Raw genomic sequence first — 19,910 nt, 5'->3', positions numbered from 1 at the left:
AGACCCTGATATACTTGCTTTCTTTCCTGCTCACACCTATATTTCCTTTCTTGATGTTTTAACTCCCCTAGCAGTTCTGGTAAATTCTCATGCTAGCTATTTCATAGGTGTGTGGCTCTATTTCCTAATTCACATCCCCACACCCACATATTTATATTTAACCTGCATATCTATTTATAGTAAAGTATTTTCTCAAGTTTACTCTCCAGTTGGCCTTTTCATTTTGGTGGCCTTTTCACAAAGGCTGTAATCTTAAGTATATTAGGGATGATATACTTAAGATTACAGCCTTTGTGAACAAATATATGGCAGAACTGAATAATCACAGCCTTGAAACACTATGCTCTTAGGCAGTTTAATAAAACTGGTGGTATGTTTTACATCCTTCCCCTTTTTTCTCCCCCCTTTTATTTGCAGGGGAGGGGAGAGAGGAGGAAGACATCTGTCAGTCACCTTAGAGGTAGCCATCCTTGGGGGGAAGAGAAGCTAACAAACTGTCCACCCCAGGCCATACCCAACAGCCTTCCAGACACGTGGACATTCTGTGGGGTCCACCACTTGGGAACTCAGGTAGACTAGTAGGAAACTGAAGATGCAAGGTGTTTTATCTAATTAACCCACAAAACTTATTTCCTAGAGAATAGAATGCCCACCAAATGGGTCACAGACTTGATGGAGTATAAGAGGAAGGAGATGAAACACACACACACACAAGCCAAAGTCTCTTACTATAAAGAGAGACGAGAACTCAAATCCTGCCTCATCTTGTAGTAAGGCTGTAATTAGCACTCAGGGGAGCTGTTCGAAAAGAAGCTGGAGTGGGAGATGAACTCCGGGGTTCTGATCAATCAGTGGATTTCAATATCAAAGGACAGAAAATAGGAAATAGGACCCATGGTACCTACCCAGCCCCTAGGGAAAAATATGGCCAGGATACTGTGAGCTGGGCCTTTGTGATTCCAAAATCAGGGCAGGAAGGAACCCTCCTTCCCCAAGGCTGCAGTGGCAGAAACAGAACAAGAGCAGAAGCAATCTCCTGTGGGAGGGCAGGGCAGAGTGGGCAACAAGCCCAGGTCGGAGGCCTGGCATCAGAGAAAGAAGTCAGGGAGAAAAAGGTCATAGAGGATCTCCTGGTTAGAGAATAGTCTGTTTTACTCCAATTCTGCAGCTGCACAGTAGACACACAGGGAGCCTGCCACCTGAGACAACAGGGCCAGCGGCACCTATGTGGGTCCCAGAGCAGCCAGATGCTTAAACTAATGCAGCTCATTGCACTGGCCTCAGGTATCTCTGTACCCACAGTGCTAACGGCTCCCCATCTTTAATAGCTAATAAAGAAATATTAACCAAGTGCAATTAGACACAAGAGTGTCAAAAGGGAATTTCGTTGTTTCAGAATAAAATCCCTGGTTTTAATGGAAATTCCAAACAGACATAGTCAAGAGGCAGTAAGGACTACATTGGAGTCCAGTTAATGATCTGAAGTCCATGGTCACTCAGCAGCCTACCCAAGAGGCCAGTGTGACCCTGGAAAAGAATGCTGGAGGGAGCTTCCCTGCAGGACCAGCACCAGCTCAAACCAATCTACAGGGATAGACATTCACTCACAGGTGTGTGTTGGAGGCGGGGGGCCCGCGGGGCAGAGGAGCTTATACTTGGGCCATTCAGAAAGCTCAGCAAGGTAGGAGGGGACAGGCGAGCCTTGGCCCTGTGCACAGCCTTAAGAAAGGCAGAATCTGAGAAAGGAACTGGGAAACAAAGTGGAGGGTGGAGGTGTTAGGGTTGTGGATTACATGGGCTACTCTGTCCTCTGACCACAGAAGCCAGGACTCTCTACACTGTACCTAGAGGGGTACAAACACTGAAGATAATCTGTAACTCACCCCAAATCCCTGAGCTGTCATCTCACACCCTGCAGAGACACACACAGCCTCCATCACCACCCACCCAGATTCAGGATTCTTTCCCATGGTCTCAAGATCCTTCTCAAAACTGCCCCACAGTGTCACCTCCTCTAAATCAGGGGGCCTCCCTGGTGGCACAAGGGGTTAAGACAGCACTAAGAAGCTGTCCACAGCCACTGCAGCATGAGTTCGATTCCCAGCCAGGGAGGTGGCCCACATGGTGCGGCAGACCTCTCCTGTCTCACCCCCTGCTCCCCTCAGCAATGTATTTCACTACATCTGCCTGCTCTGCTCCCCACTCTGTCTCTGGTGAATCCTCTCACCACCACCACCCCCCTATATCTCTGGCCTGCCCTCCAGTTCTTGTATGCATAGATAAATCTTTAAAAAATAAATAAATGACTAGCACAAGAGATAAATCCACAATTACTCCCACACTAGAAGGTTCTTCGTGAAGAAATGCTCCACCGCCGTTCACCTCTTTGCTCTAAAGATATAGCACAAAGCACACAGATGCATGACTTAGCTCTAAGAGCTCCCTTCCTCCCAGAGGAAATGCTTTACAAATAATACATTGATGCCTCCGCCTATTGACATTTTTATTACTGGAAATTGACAACTTTGCTGCATCCACGGACGACGTAGCCTTCTCCTAGGTTGGTTTCTTATCTTTAAAAGCTGTCTTTACCCCTGCGGTTTGACCTTTAATATCAATGGACTAATCACATGGAGCCTTTAGTCACTTCGGCCACCTTGCCAGCTTCTGCCCACCTCATCCCTATCTTCATGGGTGGACCTTGTCTCTTAGGTTTGGGGAAAATTCTGCTAAAAACCCTCTGTGCCAAGCTGTACTTCACAACTACAAGCATAATGACACTTTGGAATCATCAATTTGTTATCCTTTTGTTTAATTCAACCCTTGATATTTGAAAGTGTCAGCCTTCTGGGTTCCAGAAAATCACTTAACAAGGTTTCTTTTCTCAATGGGAAGATGGAGTTCGCTTCAGAAAACCAAGTTTTAAGCCACACAAAGTACTTTCAAAGTCAAAAGAAAACACTCAGATATTAACTTTGGGATTCTAATGACTTCAAACCTCATTTTCTTAAATCCTCTATTCCAGTTCTTATCCCACAAATTTTTTCCTTCTTTTTTTTTTTTTAAGATTATTTAAGCATGCAAGAGCTGGGTACAGGCCAGAAATGTGGGGGGTGAGAGGATTTACCAGAGACAGAGTGGGGAACAGAACAGACAGACTGACTGACTGAAAGATACTGCTGAGGGGAGCAGCGGGCAAGACAGGTGAGGTCTGCTACGCCATGTGGGTTGCTCCCTGGCCAGCCGGGGATCGAACCCATGCTACAGAGGCTGCAGATTGCTTCATAGTGCGGTGCTTAACCCCTTGCACCACCAGGGAGGCTCCCTTTTTTGTCTTCATGATGAGATTAATCATCAGAACAAGTTGGCCCTCTGAACATTTCTCTGGTGTCACTTGTGGGCAGCCAAAAAAAAAAAAAATGTATTTTCTTTAGTTAACCTCATAAAATGCAGACTTCTCATGCCTATGCCAGACTTTTAGGGTTCTTATCTATAAATTCATGCCCACAGTCTGATTTTTTTGTTTTCCCAGGGACTGCAGCTAGATTAAGGCAGTAAATCAGGCATTGTTTGCTACAATATTACATCAAATGGTCTTACTAAAAATGTGCAAAGAAATCTAACACATTGGTAAGGAACACAGATATACAAAAGCTTAGAGAGCCTGTCTCTGTATCAAAACCCCATCCCAACCTCCTGCCAAATGCTTCAGGTCTGCAGACCTACAGAGCAGACCTGTCTCCCTGTGAGCTGTGACATCAGACAGAGCCCCTGCTGCCTTCATTTTTCACAAGGTTTTCTCACTTGCTAACCATGAAGGCTCCACTCTCATCCTTACCGCTGCAGGTTCCAAAGTTAACACTGGAGAATTCCAAAGGCATGTCACCTTCAATTCATCAACACCAAGTCCCAGATTCTAAATATTCCTATGCTTAGAAATCTAAGAATGAAGGGAAAGAGAATTTAGGGTGAGAAAATCTTTTCTTTTGAGAGATTTATTTGATAGCATTTTAGAGCCATGAAACAGAATCTGATCCTAGGTCCTTCCAGTCCAACCACGCATGGGCAGGAATGCCTTTCAGGGAGCTGTGTAGGGTTCCAGACCCAAGACATGAGCCATAGTCCACCACCTGGAACAATTCAGTAATTTATGTGTAAAGAGGGAATAATCTTGAAAAGAATAACTCAAACAACTGATGTGAAAAGGCTTTTCCCTCCTTGTCCTGTTTTCCTTTGTCATTTTAAATAGAAATTGTTCCGAGTTTGGGCAAGGGTCCCACATGGCGCACAGACCTCTCCTGCTGAGCCTGCCACTCCCCTCAGCAGTGTACTTCATCAGCCTGCCTGTTCTGCTCCCCGCTCTGGTGGAGTCTCTCACCCTCCCATGCTTCTGACTGTCCCCAGTGCTTGTATAAATAAATCTTTAAAAATAAAAAAAAGAATACAACATGTGTGTTATAAGGAGCATGAGACTATAGGATGCAGGAGTGCAACGAGTTAATGTCATAGAAGTTGGTCAGAAAATTCCTGTACTTGAAATGTTTACATATATAGTGCAATACAGTAAATTTTCTTAACAGAAGTTACCTCATTAGGGTTTTGATCTAGCCCACTGCCTTACAACTCCAATGCCATTTCATACTCAGCCCTCAGATCTGGACTGAAAAGCTATATTTCAACCAATATTTAATTTCAACATTTTTTTTCCTCAAATTTTTTTTGTATTTTATTTCTTTTTTTGTTTGTTTTTTTAATTTTTTTTTATTTTTATATTTCCCATACAATTGCAACCCCCTGATTTTGACCCCATAATGGGAATCTAGAAAACCTAAATAAGGGACCAGGAAAAAGAAAAACTTTAAGAAAAAAATCAAAATCAACAAACAACTATGAACCAGAGACACACTTTGGGAGGGGGGGAAAGGAAGGTTTGGGGTTAATTTCAACACTTTTTAACACATGTTCTGTAGCTGGGTTTGTTCCAGATCCAGAATGGTGGGAGAGTATGCACAGTCCTCGGTCAAGGCCTTTTCTTCAGATAGGCGTGATGCATACACATGAAATAAGCGAGAATGTGAAACAACTGAGCAAATACAGTTAGGTGCCCGCACATGTTTTATGGTCACTTGAGCCACAGACAGCTGAGAAGCAAACCTTCAATTGACTGAAGCTCCCCAGATATTACTTTGCTTCCGACAGATTATGAGACCTCCAGCCCCACAGGGTTATGAGTCTGCTACATGATCACTCGCTGGCCACAGCCAGACAAAGTTGTTACTTGAGACATTTGCAGCCTCACCACAACTGAACACCAAATGAAGTCAGATTGCACAAATGCCCTTGCACGGCCAGCAACAACTCACCCCACCCCTGCAGCTCCAACAGGGGCACAGGGGAAAGAGGAAAAATACACCCTCTCCACGCAGTCCTTCTGGTATAGACTGGACCTCAACAGCATGACCCATGTTTCCTAAGCATAGGCCCAAATCAAGACCACACATACATTGCATAAAGCAAAACTGCTTAGAAATGAAGACCTTCTATACATAAAGTGAATTCTAGTGCCTTTTTTTCTTTTTATGATAGTACTTACTTGTCCAATGACAGGGGGAAACCAGGTCATGGTTTTAGAGACTCTTCACATAGATCCTCTACTCAGCATAAATAATTGCTTTCATTACTGATCAACTTGTGTGTGTATGGGTTTGGAGGGGAGCCAATGGATTCAGAAAAAAATCATGGCTTCAGGAATGACCCCCACAAGGTTCCTGGGTAACTACAGGTAAGCCAGTCTAAGCCACAAACATGTCTTCTCCCCATCACACTGCTTTGCATATACAGACACTCAGTCCCACAGTGCCTTGAGATTTCCCTTCCAATCATCTGACCTTATGAGGGTGTCTAGATCCTCCCTCCTTCTCTGTAGGGAGCAAGTATAAGGAGGCATGTGACGGTCATTTCAACCAAATAGAGGGTCTCCCTGGCACAGCCCAGGGAAGAACATCATCTCTCACAGCAGTGTCATGAAGAGCCTCATCCACCATCTGTCTAACCCCCAGCTCTCCACTGCCCAACCATGCATCAAAGCAAGTCCAAATGAAACAGGGCTTCAAACACTGTTGCCAGAGATTGCTTCACTAAAACCCACAACAACCCATGCATGATAAGGGCTGACTCAAGGAGACAGCATGATAGTGAATGAGTTGTTTTATTCCCACAAAGGGCATTTCTTATCAGGTGTTTAATCACCAGGCAGACAGCAGCCATCCCCTTGCATAGAAATCACTCACCGATGCAGGCGTGGACCCTCACAGACAGCTGTGTCCTCAAAATGATACTGTGCTTCTTGCCCCGCCTAATGGAGGGGAAACAAAACATACACGGGCATCAGAGGGTTCAGCAAGAAGGCACCTACGTGCTGTCAATGAACTTGAGGCTCTGACCATGGCAGTTGCTTAGAATTGACCCACTTGAAAGAGGCTCCAGATAAGCAGGGATCCAAACAGAACAAGTATCCACCCTGAAATAATGTGACATCACAGGTGGCTTTAAACAAAATAATAAAGCAGTGTCAACAGCTTGACACTGTTGGATTGGCACACACATTTTATTGCCAAACCCGGTCAACTCATTCCCTCCAGAGTTTGCACATAATCATGCTTGACCATGTTGGGAAATTTTAAAATCTGTGCCCATGAAGTGAAATCCCTGGAATGTAATAACACATATCTGCTTGATCATTCCCATGGCTATTTTTTTTTTTTTTGCTTTTTTTGATATAAGAAGGGCACATATAGTGGAGGAATTAGAAAGAGCTGCTTTGCTGTGTGTCAATTCAAGATCATTATGGATTTTCTCTTTTATAGGACAAGAAGGGAGCCCACCAAAGAGTTTATAAGCTATTTATTATCAGGAATACCATTTGACACCACACCTCGTCTCCCCTCTGCTTCTTACTTCATTTCTTGTAAAGGAGGAGGATGGCCCTCTTTAGCTGTTTTACTAAGGCTCATCACCCTGCTTTATGCAGGAGCAGCTTATAGAAAATAAATGGGAGAGAACATGAGTCCTGGCTACCTGGGCTAACAAAGACTTTGAGGCCTGGAGAAAGGGAGAAGTCATGGACAAAGGTAAAAGGTAGCCAGCCAACCAGCAAGGCCAGAGGTAACCCACTGGGCCTCAGGGGCTGAATTTCCACCTCTCGTCTGGCCATACTCATCTCTGCCCATCCGGGTTCCTTCTAGAACAGAATCTGCCAGTGCGTCCTTTCCTGAATCCCAGTTTTACTGTTGTGCGGGGAATAGAACATGATGTCTCATCAGGACATACTGCTGATGTCATGATCATAAGTGATCATTATAAATGATCACATTAGCTAAGATATATTACCTAAATATTTTTTCATTCTTGAGATAAGATAGAGGTATGGTGTGGAAAAACTGCTTTTTGATTCATTTACAGGAGTCCTGGGTCTCCAGTCTAGCGGCTGACTTGTAGAGAATCTGTATTCACAGTCCCTTAAATCCAGCAAGTTCTTCCATTCTACTGTGTTCATCTGGTTGTTCTCTAGGTACTCTGTGCAAGGTGCTTTCTACAAATACACAATGCATGGCCAACTTTGAGATTCGTACAAAGCAAGACTTCTCTAAAACGTTCTTCCTCACATACAGAACAATCACCCTGATGCCAATGCTCCTTCAATTCTTGGAATCGCAGTAAGAGGAAGTTTCAACTGAGTGCACTGAACTACACTGTTGAACAGCTTCTGTGTGAACTGTCAAAAATGGTGTTCCAGGTGGAAAAAGAAGCCATCAGAGTGTAGCCTCACCCACAGCTGGGCAGGGGTGGAGCTAGGAGCAGAAACCAGCGAACCCCTGATGATGGCCAGACCATAATGAGGAGAAACAGAAACCCTCGTCCTCAAGTCTAGAGAACGTTCTGTAACTCATAATATCTGCAGATATGAGTGACTAATAAAGAACAAATGAACATGTTTTAGCTGCCACATGCAGTTCCCTGGGAAGCATGGGAAGGCCAGGGAAAATATTTCAGAATACTTCATGTTCTGAAAAAGTTCAAAAGGACCCACTAGTAGACCCTACTTTCATCTTCAAACAACTACAAAGTTGTATTTTGAGGAAGCACTTAAGTTTTTCTGCAAAGTTCAGAGTCTCTCACTGACTGTGTGGGGTGGTTGCTCTGGGATTTCAAGCTTCTGCACAAAAACTGGACACTTTTACGGGAGGAAGCAGCAGGCCACCACTCTGGGGTATCACCTTTTCGGTGCTTGTGCACTAAGAAACCAGGCAGATGGACTGGTTAAAGCCAAATCCTAATGGAATTTAAGAAGCATAGGGCTAAAAATACCTTTTATTTAGTACTTTTATCACTTCTATCTCTTCTTCAATATTCTACCTTCTCTGTCTTCCCCTGTACACAAAATCCTACAATGGGAGAAACCTGTATAGAAGTAAGAGCCAAGGGTTGTGGAGGCTGGAGGGCCCAGATCTCAAGGGTTGCTGACAAATGGTGGGTTTGGGGGTGCCAAGGCAGAGGCAAGGGGGCAGTGAGTGTGGCCAGGTCCACAGAAGGCGTCCATCTCCTACTCCTCCCCCCAGACCACCTTTCTCCCACCTTGGATGTGGATACTATCGCTTTGCCCATTTTGCAGGTGAGAGATGCCTGCCAAGCCTGTAGAAGTGACATGACCCACATGAAGCCACATGGCTGGTGGAATCACCTGGGCTAAAAGCAGAGCATCCAGACACCTGTGTTCTCCTGCCTTTTGAGGTACAGATGCCTCACTATATAACCTCCTCCAGAGATCATGAAGGAGAAAGAGTCCCAGCTTTGCTAGGGAACTGGTCCAATCTCAACTCTAAAACCTAACAAGACACAGAAAATAAGCTGCAAATGTCTAAGAAAATATCAGCAAACCACGTGATGCAACTTATGAAAACACAACAGGTCCAAATAAGGTTTATCCCAACAATTCAAGAATTACAGGAAATCCAATGTTTTATTCATATATGCATCAAATATCAAGGTATAGCTGACACCCATCATAAGGGTCCTCTAAATTTGACAGCTTTCCCTACCCCACCACGGTATTTTCTCATTGGTTAATGGTGACATTTTGAATAAAGGTTACCTTTTATGTATTTCTCTTAAATATGCCCCTCTTGTTATTGATTCTAAAGACATTTTGGCTGATTCTTTTTGACTTATTTTAGGGACATAATCATGTTTTAAAATAGTCATTTTATTCCCCACTTGTCTAGTAAGTATGGCCTTATCTTCAGAGAAAAATTAAGTAATCCTAGGTATACTTTCTTCTGCCCCCAATCGGATAATAAGTCAGTTTGGTTTCAGAAAATAATAAAGTGGTAACATTTATGGAATACTTATCACGTGCCAATTGAGTTTTAAAGCACTGTATACAGATTAAATCTTCACAAAATTCCTAAGCAGTAAGTAACATTGCCATTTGAAAATGAGAAAATTGAGGCTGGCGAGGGTTAAGCACTATAACTGAAGGCTCAGAGTTAGAGACTGACAGAGTTTGGATCCAGCCCAGGCAGTTTGACCCAGAGCCTGGGCCACTATCACCTCCCTGCAGGGGGCTCCCAGATGGGTGTTCCTGTATCACGAGGGAGAGCCCTCATTCAACACACTATCACTGGTGCCGCCCCTGTGCTGGACTCTAGCTGAGGCCCATGGAGTGCATTCTCTCTCAAGACAGGAACAAAAAATCCTGCAGATTTGGGACTCAAGACTGTAGCATTAACTCATACCTGGATTCCCAACCTACTGGCCCTCTCTACATGTGTCAAAACTTGCCAGTCCCTACAATGGTGTAAGCCAGTTACTTAAAATAAATCTCTAGATAGACTAGGTAAAATAGATTTGATAAATTAGACAAAAGACACAGACACATAATCATATCAATTGTTTCAATGAAGAACCCTAATACGAACATTTGGTGTGTGCCTTCATGGAATTTCCATGTTCCAAAAATGACATCAGTGAGGAGCAGCCAATGTGGAGTCACTGCAAGCACTTTTGTGATGCTTTTCTCCCTGATATTGGCATGCTTGTCCATTTCACAGCTACCACTCATTCCAAGTCTTTTTTTTTTTTTTATTTCCCCAGCAGCAGCAGGGTGAAATGAGAATACATGGAGTGGCCAGAAAGGCAAAGGCAGTTTACTTGACCTGTAACGCCCCAGGGAGATTCAGATTCCATTCCTATCAGCATAACCACTGCCAGGGAAACGTCACCAGCTTGGGAGACCAGCCACAACCAATCAGTTGCCCATTCCCCGGTGCAGTGCTACCCAAGTGATGAGAGGACTATCTAAAATAGATGCTCAGTTCAAGGAGGCTTCAGGGGAGTTACACATGCCAAGGACATGGTGGTACTCCCGCTAAAGAAGCTTTCCAAGACTTCTGTTTCTCAGAAAGCATGTGTTGTTCTTACAATAATGTCTATGACCTTGGGGAAAATCTGGTTTCATGAAGTCAATCTCACAGAAATGTGTGGCTTTTGAGTCTATTCTTGTCTCTCAAGAGAATATGTTTGCAGGAGTAACTTAAAGGTTGTTTATAACTCTAAGAACAGGTGTTTGCATTATTTTATTGAGTGGTGAGAAGTTAGACCTAATGACCCTTTCCTGCAACCAACATATGCCCCAAATGCCCCAAATAGTCCTCCACTTAAACTGAACTCAGTGATTTCAGTTGGGTAGAAAATATTTATTTGACCATGCAGCAGAAGCAGATAGTTGGGCCCCTCAGCAGTGGGCCCAAGAATAAGCTTTTTAGTAAGCTTCGGGAGCTGTGAGACTCAGCAATGGTCTGCCTGAGGGATAAGGAGATGAAGGAAGATTTCAACCAGCCAACAGTTAGAAAAAGGATAGGGCTAAGATCAATTAGCTCAGGAACTCAGTCCAAAAGAGCCAGTAACGGCTATATTCATCTCCAGAGGTATTCTGACCTTCTAAGTAGGGAGCAGAGGTGAAAAGCAAAGACTCAAGCCAGCTGTGTGATCTTGGACAAGTTAACCTCTCTGAGCCTGTTTCCTTTAAACATGGGATATTATCAGGCTTTTGGTGTCATATCTGAGAAACTACTGCCTAATGCAAGGTCACAAAAACTAGCTCCTATTTTTTTCCTACAAGTTTTATACTTGGTTCTTCCCCCACTTAGGCCCTCCGATTCCCCCAGCTCTCCCCTTCCCCACATCTCCTCTCCTCCCCCTTCTCAAATGGGAAATAAGCCTTTGCCCAGCTCATTCACAATGCCCAACAGCTGTGCAAGTGTGTTCTCCTCAGCCCCACATTATCTCCTTGACCTACCCCCACCTGTCTCCACCTCACTACCCTTCTGCATCCTCTCTCCCCAGGACACCTAAACCACTCCCCTGGCTTTGCTGTGGTCCTCTTGCCACTTAATTTCTCTGTGACCTGGTGTCCTTGCTACCCTTTCTTTGAAACTTTCTCTCCTTGCCAAAACAGACATTGCTGCTTTCCTACACATTTCCCCCTTTTGTCTTTTAAAGAGAACCCAAATTTGTTTGAGGTCCCCAGCTAAACTATATTATCCAGTCTCCTTAGCCACCAGAGGTGGTACGTGGTTCTCATCCATGAACTGTAGGTGGGAATTGCTGGTGGAGTTTCTACAAAGCTCCTTAAAAGCGGCAGTCCCAGCCAGCACCAACACCTGCCTTTCCCATCTAAGACAGGAACCCCTATATCCACAGAAGAGAGGCAGAGGGTTTACTGAACACAAGTCAAGATTAATTTGTTTCAAAGCCCAAATTCCTGGTGTGACCATGAGTTGAAGTTCTGGCCAATGGCATGACAGGGAAAGCTATGTGCACAAGGAAGCATCACCCCAAGGGCGCTGTTGGGATACAGATAAAATGGCAAAACTACACTAAGGTGGTTTCGTCATTTTGAGGGTGGTGTCTCTGCTCCAGTCCCAAGGGGGCTGCCCACATTTGGACTCTTACAGAGAGAAAAACACTTTCCTCTTCTTTAAACTGCCATATTTTGGAGTCTCTTGGTTACAACAGAGAAGACTATGTCCCAACCAATGTGCTCCATCCTGCCCCACTGTGATGGGGTGGAGCAGCCATATTGGAACTAGAATGAGGCCTGAGGGATGAAGGCCACAACCTCAGGATGGCCCAGTAGAAAGATTAAACCTGGCTTCCTAAGGGCATCTAGTTATAAACATAGGGTCCTTGAGATAACCTAATTATCCATGTCTTTTTTCTAAATAGACTTCATCTTCTAGAGAAGTTTTAGGTTTACAACTCCCTCTGTGGGATCGCCTCCAACCTGTTTGATCCTTGGTGCTTCTCACCTGAATCACAGATTAATAGCTCTCAGCTGGTCACCACATATCTCCAGTGTGGCTTCACTTACCTCAGCCTAACATGCATGAACCTCACTCCACCAATTGCCTCCAAGTCCATAACCTGGCTACCTCTCTAATAGTACATACCTGTATACTATCCAGCTAGGGCCACAGAATCATAGCTCCCTGCCCCTCCCCAACTAGTCCAGGCCCTAATCCACCCGCTTCCCTCAGCCATTGTCCCACTAAGTTACTCTCTTCTCCCTACTACAGTGAGCCACATTTCACTGCAGCTTCCTGTTCAAAGCTCTAGCTGCCCAACTTGCCCTCCCCCATCACATGAGGGGTTCCATGAGAACTCCCACTTGTAGGTTTGTTTTCTTTGTCCAATTCCAACCTACACTGTAAAGCCCAGACCCACCTTGGGCTCCCCCACTCCTACCTGCTGCAGTCTTTGTCCCCTAGTATAAGCTGGAGTGTGAAGATGGCTCCAGCCGTGCCAGCTCTGCGGCCCACCCAGCACAGGAGCGGCTGCTCTCCCGCCTGACTTATGCAGCGTTTTCAGGAATGGTCTCCCTCAGGGAGTGGAATCACCTGGAGGGGACTTTAAAAAGCAGCGTGCCTGGGCCCACCCCCACAAGTTCTGATGTCATTGGTAGGGAGCTAGCTGTGGGAGGGGCGGTGTGCAAATGCCTCAGGTGGTTGCAATATTCTCCAAGATTGAGACTCAAGGCTGTAGGTTCCCCACCAAGCATCTGACTACCTGGGGAATTTTTAAAGGCAAGATTCCTGAATCCAACAACAAACCTCTGAAGCAGACTTTAGAAACCAACGTTTCTGAACAGCTTTCTCCCAGGGTGTCTGGAGGTCCCTGGCCTACCTCTAGCACAGAGCCATGAGCAGGGCGCTCGACTCTGAACTCACCCCAAGGGCGCCTTTTGTTTGAAAGGGCTGCTTTTCTCCCCCATAATGACCTGGTGGACTGTGGCTCGAGCCTTTAACTGAAAATAATCATTTAAGAGGAAATTTCTCCATTGCTTCCCATCCACACCCCAACCAGAACCTCTCTTTTGACATGAAGGCTTGTTTTCTGTTTGGTTGAGTTTTTCAGGTTCAGTAGGTTTTTAGACCTAGGTTCAAAATATATTTCAGCTGATTTCCCATCCTACCAGAGGAAATCCAGATGTGACTGTAATGCGAGGGAAAGCTACTTCCTATTCCTTCAAACTTGACATGAAGGGATACAAAGAGCAGTGGGAATCAATAAACCCCTCCACACCCAAAACCCCTGCCTACCTGTAGGGTAAATGAAAATTATCAGGATTTCCCCCCCACCTGCCACTAGCATTAATGATAGACTCCTGAGGTCCTACATGCATGCCTGATGGTGGGCACCTGGAGCAGAGTGTGGGCCTGCATAGGTGGGCACACCTGGGCTAAGAGACTGGGCTTAAAAGGGTGGCGTCATGGGGATGCCAATAGAGAGTAGAACGAGAGTGATAGAACTAGAACAAGAGAGGAACCAGCACAACACCAAAGGAGAAGCAGAGACCACGAGGGAATGCCAGAGAGTCCAGAAAGAGTGAAGACTGGCCACAGGGGGCTGGGAGACCTGCCAGCCTCCTGCCCCCACCCTGGCCCCCAGGCTTGCTGTGCACCTGATTGCCACACTACATATGGTGTAAAAAGCGCTCAATAAAAGCCTGAAAAGCCCCCGAGGGCTCCAGGACTCTCCTTTACCCATCTGCCCAGATCATAGAGATCCTGCTCTGTGCCTTCCTGCCACTACACTACCCCAAGCTACAGAGAAACCTCAGGGGATTGTGGGACACTACACACACACACACACACACACACACACACGAATCCTAAAAGCTCATGAGTCAGACTGGAAAGTTCCATGTCAAAGAGTCCCAGAGCTGTCCTCAAGCCCCTTTGTCCCTTTAAGCACATCCATTACAAAGTTAGTGGGGCCAAAGCCAGCCCCACCCCTCATAGCCTTTCCTGATCCCGCCTGGCCTCACATCCTTCATTTTTGAACCCCGAGATTCCCCCAAACCCCACCCTACAGGTGTTCTTCTGACTTTCCCCACCCACACACAACCTGTGAGAATAGGGGTTAGGTGGGGGTGGACAGAATATTTACTAGCCACCATGGTAGACAAAGAAACTGAGATAAGGTGAAGAGCCTCACCCAGAAGATAGAGGTTTCCAGAGCTGACCATCTGGCACAGGCCTGAGGGTGCCAAGCTGAGGAAGAGGTGGGTACCTGAGTTACTCACAGTAGGGCGCACCTGAGATCCTATACCACATCCACCCATGAGGCTAGTTCTCACCTGGTCCCTGAAACATCACACTTCTCACACCCACTTTTAGTTCCACCAGGTTCCTACCCACCTCATCTACTATCTCCACTCTAGGGCTAACCTCAAACCCACCTTCTCCATGATAGTCTCCTGTGGACCTCAGCGGGCACTGGTGTCCTTTCAAAGAGAGTGGGAGTGAAAACAGGCAAAAAGGGTAGGGGCTCGGGCCCACCTCTGCCCCCAGTCAAGGCTCTAGCCTTGGTTTTCTCAACTAAAAAATGAGGTCTCAGAATGGTTGACCTGCATAAACCCAGTGACTCCCACTTTCATGGATCATCTTCTCAAATCCTGACTGTAATTATAGGATGGCTACCAGTCTCTAGCTCAATGTTTTAGAGACATCATTGTATTCCACCTCACAGTTACCCAAGGAGACAGCATTATGCTTATCCTCATTTACAAGGAAACCAAGGTTCATAGCAGTGAAGTAACAGCCCCACAACTGTGACACTGAGCATAAAATCTGTGTTCCTAACCACTCTGGCATTCCTTTGTGCCAGAGACCTTGCTGGGGTCCTTGCTGATAAAGGAAGGGAAATGGGACTGGATTATACTTTCCCAATTTTACAAATACATTTAATACTTGTACTCATTTTATAAAATACTATCCAAGGTAAAGTGATTTGCCCAAGGTCCCACAGTAGCAGAGCCAGGAATGATAATCCAGAAGCATCTGGGCTTCTCTTTCTGCTGCACCAGGCTGGGTTGCTAACTTCCCTGGCCTTGGACGCAATGAACAGACCCAGATCCATGTAGCCAGCATAATGACTGCCTCGTCCTTCCACTTTTGAAGGTCTTCCTCGCCTCTCTGATTAGCTAGAGCTTGAGTGATAATTCTAAACAAAGAGTGAGTTAATTTTTAGTCTTGGCATAAACAAGGAGGGTAATGGACAAGAACAAAGACACAAACTCCTCCAGCAAGAAAAATTCACTCAGAACACACTGTACAAAAAACACTCTTATTTTCACACAGCCTGCCACCTATCTCCACCCAATGATCACAAAATTAAAGGTATTTTGCTAAAATTTACACAAAGGAATCAAGAGAAAGAATATTTCATTTACCCTTTTTCATGCCTCAAAAAGGCAATTCTTAACTAGGAAAAAATATATATTTTAACTCTCATTGGTGGGAGACATGAGTCCTTGGGCACATAGACTCTGCCAAATGTCACACATGCAGGAAAGGACCTAGGAGGGATGCTCAGTGCAAGTGACTCTGCCAGGTACCCAGACACCTTCCACCTGTGCACAGAGGCTCAGGCTGCAGCTGCTGCCCAAGTAGCTCCCAGCAATTTGCCATGTACTTCCAGTTCTCAGCTGTGGGAAATCACCTGGGGATCCCAAAGGGTGTCCTGGCAATGCCAAGACAGCACCAACCTGGATGTGTTCAGCAACTTAGGCCAAGGAAAGGTGGCTTCTTCATGATCTTCCAGGCCAACAGAAGTATCATACTCGCTATATTCCAAAAGACAAGAGTCATCACCACAAACGATTATTTCAAGGGCATTAGCCCTGCTGTGGGATGATTTGGGGCACACCTGTCTAATATGTAGCTACCCATTATTGTATGGGCATCCCTCCCTGTTTGGAGCGAAGTCATGCAGCCCACCTTTCCCCAGGATCCCATGCAGTTAGGGTGCAGACACTGGTTAGCACTGTACAGATCAGTGGACCCAGGGCCAGGGGATGATTCAAAAGGCAGCAAAGTGAAAAGTAAGCACCGATCTACTCAGTGAGTTTGCAGCAGGGTTCCCTGGCTCCAGGGAAACAGCTATGGGTAACTTCCAGCAGTATCTGGACACTGCAGTTTTCAATGTCAGCTGAAAATCAGCTGTAGTATTACTGTATGCCATATAGAGGAAATGCTATGTGCTGGATACTAAGGCCACTTCTGATCTGGTGGAGATTGAGCAGCTGAGGACAATTAATAGAACAAGGACCATAAACTGTGATAAGTGTTAAAGCAGGGGAAACCTAGGAATTCCCCCACTGCACACTGGAGTTAGGCAGGAAACTAACACTAAGAAGATTTCAATTTTTCCTGAATTTTTGAGCCACTTATAGAAAATCAGTATACTCAGATAAGATAGTATTCATCTATCCATAGTATATTTTTAACTCAGACAAGGTAGCATCAAACAACTTTGGGGGAGGGAGCAAATACCAGATAAAGAAAGCTGAATTTTATTTAGAAAGCAATAGGGAAGGTTTTTAAGGAGGAGAGTGATGAAATCACACATATACTTGGTTCAAGGTAGATGAAGGACAGAAAGGCAGGCAGGGCCCCATCAGAAAACTGCTTTAATAATTTAATAAATGTTGGAATGACTGATATATTCCTACAGAGATTTTACTATCTTACCTCTAATTTTTATGTGCATTGCTTTATTCAAGCTCACAGCAACACAAAGTATTAAGTAATTCTAGATGCAGGCTATAAGTCACTTGATACTAATTAACATAATTAAAAATTATTTTCTTCACTGAAATGAGTTTAAAATGTGAGACAGTATAAAAATGATCTACTCAGGCATCCACGAAAGAAACTAAATAGCCAGTAATTTAGCATCATAAACAATAGTTTAAATAACTGTCAAAAAAACCCTGTCAATTCACTAAAATCTGGAGAATACTGAATTAAATATAATATTTAGTTTCAAACAAACTTAGAATATGAATACCATGTACTTGGACTGTAGCAGAAACTGGCCTAGCCCTGTATAGCTTTGTCAAGAAAAGTTACTTAAGATGGAAAAGGGTTTGTCTCAACGACTGGTGAATCACTGGCAACTCCCTTTCTTGTGTGTGATTGTGAATTAAGAGAAGATCACAGCTAGGGTGGGGTCTCCATGTTGTAAGTCCCTATCTCTTAGTAGGTAGGGAACACTGTCGCTCTTACCCAGCGTCATCCTGGAAGCCTTCTAATTCGTCCCGCTGCTCTGCCAGGGTGGCTTCCAAGTCTAGGTAGGTGCCATTGTGGGAGAGCTGCAGCGTGCAGTCGTCCAGCTGCAAGAGAAAGAACCTGGTAAGCCCAGCTTGCTCCAGGTGGGGACTTGGTGTGGAGAAACCACCGCACATTGCCCTCAATCGTTGTTTAAAACAAGCACTATTCTGAAATTCAGGTCATAACCAAAAGAGGAAAAGTGTTCCTGCAAGTAGATTGTGAGCAAACTGCCTTCTGAACAGACAGAAGTGACATCTGGGAGTGAGGTCAGAGGACAGGGGAGAAGGAGCTCTCTGGGCAATGGCCAGTGCCACTGTCTACTCTGAGGGGCCCAGGGGAAGCCATAGATCTGGGGAGAGGAAACCAGAATTACAATGCTGACATAACCATGGATTAACAGTCCTGGAGTTTAAAAGGCAAATTTGTTGGCGAAAACACGCTGTTTCCTTTGACTCAGTTGGAACCCTAGTTATTCAAATTGTATGGTCATACCCGGCACAATACAATGAATAGTCACTCAATAAACATTTGGGGGCCTCCCTGGTGGCCCCCAGGGTTAAGTCTCAGCATTATCACCGCAATAGCCTGAGTTTGACCCCCAGCCAGGGAGCTGACCCACATGGCACAGCAGACCTCTCCTGTCTTGCCCGCTGCTCCCCTCAGTATTTCAGTAAATCTGACTGTTCTGCTCCCCATTCTGTGTCTGGTGAATCCTCTAACTCCCCACACACATACTGAACCTCTGGCCTATACCCCAGCCCTTGTATGTATAAAGAAATAAATCTTTTAAAAAAAAAACGATTTGGGGGTTGTCACAGCAGCCAGCATTCCATTTAAGATGATCAATGAATTCAAAAATATAGAGACATAATTTTACCAGAAATTTAAATTAACATTTCAAAGAAATCCAAATTTATAACTCCATGCTGAATTTCTTAGATTGTCAGAATGGCCCGTATTATTTATCTAGTTGGTGAGCTAAGACTCATTCCCAAATGACAGGAAATTGGAGAGAAGTGAACGCAAATATGCGGTTACTTTAAACCATCTAGATAAATGTCTGATAATCCTCTCACTGTAAGATGTCCAACAAGGAATGAGTCACTTTTGATAGAAAAGTTTTGCTTATTATCCTCAACAGGAGAAATGTAGACTGTCATCGTGTCAGGAATCAGCATCTCTAGAGGTCGGGCAGTTCCTTGTTCCTGGTTATCCTCAACAGAATGAAAGGAATTTGTTCTTCAGTATTGGTAGGAAACCCCTAGTAAAATCATATGAAAAGGGTTAATCCTATTGGATTCACTTGTTCCATTTCTCTAATAACACACCACTCCTCACAACTACTAAGGCATTCTGGCAAGGTTCAGCATTCCTGACTGGCATTTTCTAGATGGATCATGTGATCTGAGAAAGCATTTAAGCCCAGGAATCACATTGGCCACGCTCACTGTACTAAGGTGTCAGCAGTGCGTGCAGGATTTGGGAAAATACACAGGGGAGCTGCCTCCTCCGGCCTGCGGAAGCAGTAGACAGGAAGGATTTCCTACAGAAGGCGTCTCCTAGGCTAAGGGTCCTCCGAGAACTGAAATCGGGCTTTATCATTCCCTAGATGGAAAATTCCATTAGAAACTGGGCCTGTTTACCTGTACACTGGACCATATGTAAAGCTGTAATCACTGCTCTCACTCCTGACATCATTAACTAATAACTTCGCTTGGTCTATTGAATTGTATCAAAACTTTTGCTTATTTTTAATCCCACATATAATCAACTGATTAGAAAACAGAGATAATTAAATACCTTTAAACCAAGGGCCTCCCTGGTGGTGCAAGGGGTTAAGACGCAACTTATGAAGCTGTCTGCAGCCACTGCAGCACGAGTTCAATCCCCCTGCCAGCCAGGGAACTACCCACATGGCGCAGCAGACTTCTCCTGACTCGCCCATTGCTCCCTTCAGCAGTGTACCTCAGTCAATCCACCTGTTCTGTTCCCCACTCTGTCTCTTGTGAATCCGCTCTTACCACCCACACTTCTGGCCTGTACCCCAGTTCCTGTATGCATACATAAATAAATCTTTAAAAAAAAAAAACCTTTTAAACCACAGCAATTTATTTCATCTCAACCCTGGGAAACATACAAGCCCCAAGAAAGTAGTTTTTGGATAAAGAGCTTCTGCCTCTCTGGCCTCCCTGGTGGCATAGGGCTTAAGTCTCAGCACTAGCACCTCTGCTGTCT

General features: G+C 44.9%; 1 protein-coding gene across 6 annotated transcripts in view; it reads right to left on the bottom strand.

Moving 5' to 3' along the window:
* FHOD3 (formin homology 2 domain containing 3) overlaps positions 1 to 19,910 on the bottom strand; it is a gene marked incomplete at both ends in the record, with an annotated part of 417,341 nt that overhangs the window by 339,333 nt on the left and 58,098 nt on the right. For all 6 annotated transcript variants that reach the window (XM_084252166.1, XM_084252168.1, XM_084252167.1 and 3 more), the window contains 2 exons: positions 6,291 to 6,355; positions 17,631 to 17,737. In XM_084252166.1, the coding sequence (XP_084108292.1) occupies positions 6,291 to 6,355; positions 17,631 to 17,737 (172 nt within the window). The remainder of the gene's footprint in view (positions 1 to 6,290; positions 6,356 to 17,630; positions 17,738 to 19,910) is intronic.

Source organism: Talpa europaea (genome assembly GCF_964194135.1).
Source record: "Talpa europaea genome assembly, chromosome: 13".
Lineage (NCBI taxonomy): Eukaryota > Metazoa > Chordata > Mammalia > Eulipotyphla > Talpidae > Talpa > Talpa europaea.
This window is presented reverse-complemented; position numbering and strand designations above follow the sequence as displayed.